The sequence below is a fragment of the Chaetura pelagica genome, unplaced genomic scaffold (genome assembly GCF_000747805.2).
Source record: "Chaetura pelagica isolate M959 unplaced genomic scaffold, ChaPel_1.0 scaffold301, whole genome shotgun sequence".
Lineage (NCBI taxonomy): Eukaryota > Metazoa > Chordata > Aves > Apodiformes > Apodidae > Chaetura > Chaetura pelagica.
Window position 1 is genome coordinate 107801 of NW_009952150.1, and position 9959 is coordinate 117759.

The following is a 9959-nucleotide window of genomic DNA, read 5'->3' on the forward strand; positions in this document are numbered from 1 at the left end:
GTGGGTGTCAGCAAGAAGGTTTATTTGCTCAAGCTTGAGGATCTCATGACTTGGCCAACATTCCCCTGGGCTGTCAGAGTCCTGTTATCTCCGTGGCAAAGAGCTTGGTCTCTCTGACATCTGAGGGCAGCTGGAGTTGAAGCTGAGACCTAGTTTGGAAGCTGCTGCCTAATGCCAATATGCAGAGGAGTGTGGGATGGCTGAGCTGCAGCAGGTCATCCTGCCATTCTCCAGCCCTGGCTCTGCAGAAACTCCTTGTGTCAGGGTGGGGTGATGTTGTGTTGAGGTTTGGTTCTGCCACAGTGAGGACCATGGGGTGGTTGGAGGCAGAGCAGCCAGCCCCACCAGGCTTGTCCTTCCCGGGGGGGGGGGGACTGTGAGACCAGCTCTGGACCCAGGCACAGAGCATCCTCGGGGTGCTCCTGGAGGGCCTCCTGGGAGCATCTGCCTGGATGTTGAAATCTTGTTGCCTTCCACGAGCAAGTTTTGGGCATCCGACCTGCCAGTGGAGCTCATGCTGCTCAGTGTCTGATCCACTGGCAATGGGACGCGAGGGAGGAGCAGGGTCCAGTGCCAGGGCTGGCCTGGCCACTAGTGGGAGCTGTGGGGGTTGCTGACCTGGCCCTTATCTTCCCTGTTTCTCTTCTTAGCTCCTGCACCTCTGCAGCCGAGAAGGAGATGGGAGGTGAGTGACCCGGCCTCTCCTGCTGGCAGGAGATAGTCTGAAGGTCCAGCTCATCTGGGCACTGCAGGCCTGTCGTGGGTCCAGCTCCCACAGCCTCAAAACACAAGCTGGATGATGAACATCTTGATTCTTGCCCAACCCTGCTCCTCTGTGAAGGCTCAGCCCCTGCTCAGGCAGCAGAGCAGGCAGGGCAGCCCTGGGGGCTCTTCGGAGGTCCAAGCTGGAGCCCATCTTCCCTGCACCCATGGCAGGAGCTCCCAGGGAGGCTTGTAGGAGCTTGGCAGGGCTGTGTGGCCCATCTCAATCCTCTTCTATCCCAGGAGCAGAGCAAAGGGAGAAGCAGTACCGAGTCCACCCAGGATTTGGGGATCGCCGCGGTGGGGTCATCAGCGCCCGCACCTACTTCTATGCTGATGAGGCCAAGTGTGACCAGCACATGGAGACTTTCCTCCGCTGCATTGATGCCTCAGGTAAGTGCTCTGTGTTTCCCTTGGGGATTTCAGGGGCCCTGCAGCCCCTGTGTCTCTGGTGCCTCCCTCCAAGTGTCCTGCCTGTTGGGCTAGCTCTGTCTTTGTGGCTCCATCCAGGTGGCAGCTCAGAGGACGGCTTCTCGGCCATCAAGCTGACAGCACTGGGCAGACCTCAGTTCCTGGTGAGTGCCAGGGCTGTGCCCAGGGCAAGGTGGATCACAGCCAGGGCCACTGATGATGTGTCTGGAGGGGCAGATGCTTTGGGGTGCCGGTCTTGCTGCAGTGGCATTTCTACTGATGACAGGGAGGAGTGGGTGCCAACAGGTTGTCCCCTCTGTGGTCCAAGGCTGCCCTGGAAACCCTGCCTCAACTTTTGGGGACACATGAAGAGCTCAGAAGCTTAGAGGTGTCAACATGAGGGTGTGGGGGACCTGTGCTGCTAGGCTTGGTCCCTGCCTGGCCAAGGTCCCCTACTATAAGGTCAGGGTCTGGCTTAGGTTGGGAATGATCCTGCAAAGCCTCCACTGCAGGAGACTCCAAGCTGTCTGGGCTCCAGCCTGGGTGTCTCACTTCAAGCTCTGTCCCCACAGCTGCAGTTCTCGGAGGTGCTGGTGAAGTGGAAGAGGTTCTTCCACCAAATGGCTGCAGAGCAAGGCCAGGCTGGGCGGGCAGCACTGGAGATGAAGCTGGAGGTGGAGAAGCTGCAGGTGAGGCGGGTGATGGCTGAGGGAGGAGGCTGTGCTGCTGGGAATGTTCTCTTGGTAGCCGGTGGCTGTAGAAGTCATGAGGCAGCTGTGGCCTGTGACACCTCTGAGCCTGGAACAATAAGGCTCTGTAGGCCCTTGCACTGATGCTCTATTTGGTGGCAGGAGGCCCTGGCCAACCTCGGTGTCGTGACCAAGGCAGAGAGCCAGCACTGGTTCACAGGCGAGAACCTAGGCATGAGCGGGTAAGCTAGGTGGGGGCACTGGGGGTCCTTGTTCCCATTCATGGGGCAGCAGCACAGGGAGGTCTCCAAAGGTCTGCACTGGCTCAGCATGGTGACCAGGCAGAGAGGAGGTTTGGGTGGAGGTGGCAAGATGGGTCAGGGTGATACACCTGGCTTGCTGGTGGGGGTCAGGACCCTTGCCCCTGCAAGACACCAGTATGGACCTGGCTGTCTGCTTCCAGCACTGTGGACCTGCTGGACTGGAACAGCCTGATTGACAGCCGCATGAAGCTCTCCAAGCTGCTGCTCGTCCCTAATATGAAGGTAAGTACCCACCTCTGCCACCCCTGGCACGGCCCTGCACAGAGGGCAGTCTGTCCCTGTCTCTTGTAGCTCCTGCAAGTTTAAGGTGCCACAAGGACTCATCCCTCTGGGGAGTTTGCGTCCTCCCTACCTTTGGCTGCCAGCATGGGTCTCCCTGGTGCAGGTTTGTCTCCTGTGGGCAGTGGTGGCTGCGAGTGGACAGAGTGTCACAGGCTGTTCTCATTTCAGACCAGGCAGCTCGAGCCTCTGCTCTCCCGCTTCACCGAGGAGGAGGATCTGCAGATGAAGCGGATGCTGCAGAGGATGGACATCCTTGCCAAGGTCAGGGGGTGCTGGGGCTGGGGGCTCAGGCACTGGTGCCACTGCAGAGAGGGAGGGTGGCCCCACCAGACCAACCTGCTTGTTGTTCACCTCCCACCACCCCCCAGAGAGCCACAGAGAAGGGTGTGAGGCTGATGGTGGATGCAGAGCAGAGCTACTTCCAGCCGGCCATCAGCCGGCTCACCCTGGAGATGCAGCGCCGCTTCAACAGGGATCGAGCCATCATCTTCAACACCTACCAGTGCTACCTGAAGGTGAGGGCCAGCAGGAGGGACCTGCTGGAGCAGCTGGATGGAGACCTTTTCCCCTGAAGCCATGGCAATGCGATGGCACGGTTCTGGGGCTGGCTGCCTGAAGGTGCAGGAGAGATGTGACACTGGTTCCACGACCTTGTGCCATCTCTTCCCTTTGGTCCCAGGAGGCTTATGACAATGTGACTGTGGATGTAGAGCTGTCGCGCCGGGAGGGCTGGCACTTTGGCACCAAGCTGGTCCGTGGTGCCTACATGGAGCAGGAGAGGGAGAGGGCAGCCAAGATTGGCTATGAAGATCCGATCAATCCCACCTATGAGAAGACCAACGAGATGTACCACAGGTATAGGACAGCCACGCTCCTCCCTCCCACCCCACAGCACACAGGCTTGGGCAGCCTCACCATGCAGCCCCATGCTGTCTACAGGTGCCTGGACTATATCCTGGAGGAGATCAAGCGCAGCCAGAAAGCCAGTGTGATGGTGGCATCTCACAATGAGGACACAGTGAAGTTCACCTTGCGTAGGTAGGTGCTGAGAAGGTGACGTGGCTGAGGGCTTGAGGGGGCCCAGCTGAGCTGTGGGGAAATAGGCCATGGTTTGTCAGGTCCTGTGCTCACCTGATGGAATCCTGATTTCCACCTGGTGCTCAGGGCTTCACTTGGGGCTTGGAGCTGGGGCATGACCTCACAGCCCACAGTGGCTGCAGACCTGTCTCCGTGGCCCAGCCCAGAGGCTGTTTTAGAAACAAATCCCTCAAGTCCTCACATCCCTGCATCCAGCTGGGACATGGTCAGTGCTGTGCACTCGTACTCAGGTGATCCCTGCTCCCCTGGTGGGATGTGTTGCCCCTGTATGCTCTGCTTTTTCTGCTGTTCCCTAACACTGAGGCTTGGCTTGCAGGATGATGGAACTTGGGATCCATCCCTCAGAGAAGAAGGTCTGCTTCGGCCAGCTCCTGGGCATGTGTGACCAGATCACCTTTCCCCTTGGTGAGTGCTGGGAGCACGACGGACTTGGCAGACCTTGTCCCCTGGGGTTTCCCTGGGCAGCTGCTCTGTGGTCTGAAGGATGGATGGACCCAGGTCCTGGTTCTGACAGAGTGACTGGCTGAGCATGGTGCCTTGGTGCCTCTTCCCTAGATGGGTGGAGTGCTGTAGCCCCTGCCTGGGGTTGGGGGATGATGGAGATGGAGAATCACATCAGTCTCCTGAAGACTGATGGCTGGGTAGGAAGATTCCTGCTTTGGCCTATGAGCTGAGATGGTGCTCCTAGATGGGGCAGAGATGGGTCCTGGCTGCAGCAAACCCCTCTTGCACTTCCTTGGTTTGGAAGCATCACTTTGACCCTCCAGAGGTGCACACTGAGTACTGGGCTCTCTACTTACTCTTGAGTGACCTTGCTTTCTCCTCTGCTGGTGGCCTGGGCACTGGAGCAGAGCTCCCAGGGGCCCAGACAGAGAGACATTCAAGAGTAAATAGCCCAGCTCAGGTCAGGAGTGATCCCCCTGCCCACGCTGGTATCTGGAGTGGAGATTTAAGGCCAGTAGGGCTGTGGGAGGCAAACCAGGCAGTTGTCCAGCATGGATACTGCTCTGTTCTGGAGCTCCCCTTGCAAGTGGGATTTGGCTGCCTGTCCACAACCTCCTCTGCTCATGCTAGGAAAATGCGTTAACATGATGTTTCTGCTTGAATGCTTCTTGAATTGGCCCAGCCCTGTCTGTGGACATTCCCAGGGCTCCCAGTGACCTCAGCCTGCTCCCCTTGGTGCGTTCCCAAGCTCCCCATGCTGATGGGAGAGGGATGTGCCTCTGCTTCCCCTCCCGGGTGCTGAGGCACAGCCTGAGGCCCTGCAGCCCCCCTGCCCCCCTCCCTAGGCTCCACCAGCACAGCCCCAGGCCTGTGGAAGAGCTGGGGGTCACCATCCCTGCAAGTGTTCCAAAGAAACACAGGTGTGGTGCTTAGGGACAGGATTCAAGCACTGAACAGGTAGATTAGGTTATGGTTTGTGGATTTAGGTTATGGTTGGACTTGATGATAATCAGGGTCCTTTCCAACCAGGGTGATTGGGGAGGGGGGCAGCGAGGCTTTTCCCATCTCTTTGTTCTTTCTCTATGCTGTTTTTCCCCTTTCCTGTCACTTCCCTGACTATGCTGCTTTCCCCTAGGCCAGGCTGGTTTCCCTGTCTACAAGTACGTGCCGTACGGCCCGGTGAATGAGGTGCTGCCCTACCTGTCCCGGCGGGCCCAGGAGAACCGGGGCTTCATGCAAAGGGCCAACCGGGAGCGGGACCTGCTCTGGAGGGAGGTGAAGAGGCGGCTCCTCACTGGCAGCCTCTTCAGTCCCAGCCACTAACCCCAACCGTGGTGCCCTGCCCAGGGCTCTTGTGCCTTCACCAACAACCCCTATTGCTGGTCCCTATCCTGATTCTGCTGTAGTTCCCCCACCCCCGTGCCCTTCGTCCTGGGAGGAGACATTTTTGCCTCCTTTGCTGTTTGAACCTTCTGGAGGTGACTGCTGTAGGGTTGTTCCAGAGCTGACACTGCCCCTAAGAATGTCCCTCTGCTGTCCCAGGGGCTTTTGAGCTGCACTTGCCCTGGACTGTTTCAGGGGAGATGCTGGGGCTCCTCTATCAGTCCCCCCACACCTCCTTGAATGCTGTCCCGCGGTTTTGCCCTTGCAGGATTGCACAGGGAGGTCCAGGGTGGGATGGGGGGCTTGGGGACAAGGTAGCCTCAGACAGAAGCTCTTCCAACCTCTGTCGTGGCTGGGGCTTGGTCTCTTCCAGTTCCATGGAGGCAGAAGCCAAAGCAGAGGCCACAGTGAGCTGAGGAGGGTCTCTGGGCAGGGGCAGTATCTGTCCCCACCACCTCTCCCAAGGCAGCCACTTCCACTACTCACCAGCAGGCTCTCCTCGACCCCAGCAGACTAAACAGAGCCCAGGGTTGTCCACCCTGGGGCAGGAGGGGTGAGGGGAGCTGGCTGGCCTCATCCCCAAGCTGTTCCTGTCCTGGTTGTGATCCCCAGCTCTGATGCTGGACCAGGGGTGCTGGAAGCACCAGCAGCCAGACCACGGCTCCTCTCTGTCAGACACTGGATTTGCTGAGAAGGTTGATGATTAAATCATAACTGTTCTTGCTCCTGTGTTTCTCTGGAGTTACTGGTCAGCTTGTTTGCCTGTCCTGGGCTCCAAGTAGGTTAGTGTGAGCTCTCAGCCCCCTCCAACTGCACACTTTGGCCTAGACCAGGACTTGGGGAAAGGAGACAGAGTGTACCAAGTGAGGCCAAACTTCCCCAGGTCTAGGGATGGAGCAGTTTTGAAGCTGTCTGGGATGGACCTGGCAGGAGCTGGGAGCCCTGGAGCATCCTCAGCTGCTCTCAACACCTTCCTGCTTGCAGATGAGTTGTGTGTGTGGCCCACACCCCAGCTTTGTTTTTGGGGGACATGCACCCTGCAGGCTTTTACTGCTTCAAATTAGGGTCAGTTTCTCCTGGGCTTGTTTTGAGCTCAGCAGGACCAAAAACATCTCTGGGCTTCCCTGCCTGGCAGCCACTAACCCCAACCGTGGTGCCCTGCCCAGGGCTCTTGTGCCTTCACCAACAACCCCTATTGCTGGTCCCTATCCTGATTCTGCTGTAGTTCCCCCACCCCCGTGCCCTTCGTCCTGGGAGGAGACATTTTTGCCTCCTTTGCTGTTTGAACCTTCTGGAGGTGACTGCTGTAGGGTTGTTCCAGAGCTGACACTGCCCCTAAGAATGTCCCTCTGCTGTCCCAGGGGCTTTTGAGCTGCACTTGCCCTGGACTGTTTCAGGGGAGATGCTGGGGCTCCTCTATCAGTCCCCCCACACCTCCTTGAATGCTGTCCCGCGGTTTTGCCCTTGCAGGATTGCACAGGGAGGTCCAGGGTGGGATGGGGGGCTTGGGGACAAGGTAGCCTCAGACAGAAGCTCTTCCAACCTCTGTCGTGGCTGGGGCTTGGTCTCTTCCAGTTCCATGGAGGCAGAAGCCAAAGCAGAGGCCACAGTGAGCTGAGGAGGGTCTCTGGGCAGGGGCAGTATCTGTCCCCACCACCTCTCCCAAGGCAGCCACTTCCACTACTCACCAGCAGGCTCTCCTCGACCCCAGCAGACTAAACAGAGCCCAGGGTTGTCCACCCTGGGGCAGGAGGGGTGAGGGGAGCTGGCTGGCCTCATCCCCAAGCTGTTCCTGTCCTGGTTGTGATCCCCAGCTCTGATGCTGGACCAGGGGTGCTGGAAGCACCAGCAGCCAGACCACGGCTCCTCTCTGTCAGACACTGGATTTGCTGAGAAGGTTGATGATTAAATCATAACTGTTCTTGCTCCTGTGTTTCTCTGGAGTTACTGGTCAGCTTGTTTGCCTGTCCTGGGCTCCAAGTAGGTTAGTGTGAGCTCTCAGCCCCCTCCAACTGCACACTTTGGCCTAGACCAGGACTTGGGGAAAGGAGACAGAGTGTACCAAGTGAGGCCAAACTTCCCCAGGTCTAGGGATGGAGCAGTTTTGAAGCTGTCTGGGATGGACCTGGCAGGAGCTGGGAGCCCTGGAGCATCCTCAGCTGCTCTCAACACCTTCCTGCTTGCAGATGAGTTGTGTGTGTGGCCCACACCCCAGCTTTGTTTTTGGGGGACATGCACCCTGCAGGCTTTTACTGCTTCAAATTAGGGTCAGTTTCTCCTGGGCTTGTTTTGAGCTCAGCAGGACCAAAAACATCTTTGGGCTTCCCTGCCTGGCAGTTGCTTTGTCCCTAGGTTCCCTCTGCTTCTGGCAAATCACTCAAGCCAAAGGGATAAAGTTCCAGTGCCTGAAAGGTCTACAAGAAAGCTGGGGAGGGGCTTTTTACAAGGGCACAGAGTAATAGGTCAAGGCAGAACAGTTCCAAACAGAAAGAGGGGAATTACAAGTTTAGACATTAGGAAGAATTTCTTTCTGTGAGGGTGGTGAGACACTGGAACAGGTTGCCCAGGAAAGCTGTGGCTGCCCCAACCCTGGAAGTGTTCAAGGTCAGGTTGGATGGGGCTTGGAGCGACCTTGTCTAGTGGAAAAACTAGATGATCTTCAAGGTCCCTTCCAGTCCAAACCATTTTATGAGTGTGAGTTTAGGCTCTCCAGAGATGTTCACTTGCTGTCTTCTTTAGCTAAGACTCCCATGCCTTAAAAAACATCTGGAGGAGCAGGGAGCACAGCTGGAGCATGGGACCAGGGCTGATGGTGTTTAGAAGAAGGCAGTGGCCAGGCTCCTGATATTTTGGGATGGAGCAGAGCTGCATTTCTGGCAGCAGGCTGCCTCTGCAGCTCATAGGGGATGCTGTGGCCATGGTGAGCACTGTGCCCACAGCCTGGGCTCTGCCCTGTGCCCGCAATTGGAGCAGAATGCAGGAGCAGCCATCGCCTGCTGTGGGCTTCTGCAAAGACCCCCAGGTGCATGCCTTGCTGTTGCAGGAGCAGATGCTGTAGCTTTCATGGTAGCAGCTTCATGTATCTGTACATGGCCCCTCTTGATCCCACTTCTTTGGATGTAATGCCCTCCCCAGCCCTCTTTCCCGGACAGGAAGGACTGCAGCTCCACAATATGCCACTGCAGGGACTGTGTATGAGTGCTGTTAGGGTGCTGCTTCCCATCTACCCAGGGCCCCCTAGATCCCTGTGTTCCCAGCAACCTTTATCCTTACTCAGCCAAAAAACAGCAACCCCACCTTTTATTTCTGGGTGCGTTGACCCAATACAACCCTCTCAAGCTTTCCCCACCCTGGTCAGCATTGCCTCTTACTACTGGAAGCTGTTTTCTGCTTGTCCTGAAGGAAGGGGTGGCATGAAGTTCTTGCCCCTGCTGTGGCATGCTTACTTGCAAGGCTGCTGGCTGCTGCAGCACAGGGATTTGGAAGAGGAAACATCCCACATCCTTGCAGCAACCATCTCAGCAGCCTTGCTCTTAAATGCCATGGCAGGGGCTTCTTCCAAGTGGCAGAGCCTGGCCATGTCCCAACAGGATGGTGACTGCTACCTCTTATCATAGGAATCCCCACTGAAACTCCTGCCTGCTGAAAGAGCTGCAGGGATTTCTGAACCACTCACAAAACATGATTTTCCTTAGCTTCATGTGCAGAAATACTGTGCTGTTGGGTTTCTTTTTTCTTTGATACTTTCCAAAACATGGTTCAACAGGAGACAAGGACCTGGCAGGGCGTTTCCTGCCTGAAGTCTAAAAAACAAAGTGCAAACAGTGTTGGGATGGAAAGCCTCAAGCCGTGCTCACAGGATGCTGTGAGCTCACAGGCAGCAGCCTCACTGGGACCAGAGTGGGAGGCAGGATGGGTGACTGACACCCCTGGTACGTGCAGTCCCCCAGCACTGGCAGCACCAGCTGGCCCAGGCCATGCCACCACTGGGCACCATCAATCCTCCACTTGCCTCCTCCCTGTGGCATCCTCATTCTCCAGCATACACATTCTCCAGCCTCTGGCTACCAGCTGAGGGGCCAGCTTATCTCCCTGGCTACTAGCCAGCCCAACTGCTGCCCTGGTGTGGGTTTGACGTGGTGAAAATGGAGCAGCCCAGGAAATGCTGCTGGGAGGAGCTGCTTATGGAAGACAAGAAAACACCCAAAAGCCAACGCATCCTTGTACAAAGCAACAGTGTGAGATGTGCATGGTGGTGCCCTGGCTTGTCGGGAGCAGGGTGGAAGAGCACCAGGTGGGAGGTGATGGAGACACCAGATAAGAAGGAAATCCTGGTTATGGAAACAGCTGGAGCTAAGCCAAAGCTCCAGGTGGGCACAGCTGTGGCTGCAGAGAGGCACACCGGGAGAGGACCCCAGCCCACCTTCCTGCCTAACTTTAGAGTTAACCCTTCTACATCCAGCTTTCTTAGAGGGAAAAGGAGGCTGGGCTCAGCCTGGGACTGAGGGTGATCCCAAGGGAGCTCCTGCTGCCTCAGCACAGTCAGGCTACCATGGTCTTAGCATTC

The 9959-nt window shown here is 57.1% G+C and overlaps 1 protein-coding gene across 1 annotated transcript; it reads left to right on the plus strand.

The window, feature by feature from the left end:
- Nucleotides 1-650: 650 nt before the first annotated feature.
- LOC104396618 (proline dehydrogenase 1, mitochondrial-like) lies at nt 651-5332 on the plus strand (the record flags this gene model as incomplete). Its single annotated transcript, XM_010006479.1, has 12 exons — nt 651-685; nt 1006-1155; nt 1273-1337; nt 1746-1862; nt 2025-2104; nt 2326-2407; nt 2636-2728; nt 2836-2982; nt 3147-3322; nt 3407-3505; nt 3882-3970; nt 5145-5332. Coding segments are annotated over 12 exons (1321 nt in total), but the record flags the coding sequence as incomplete, so codon positions are not given.
- Between the last annotated feature and the right edge of the window lie 4627 nt (nt 5333-9959).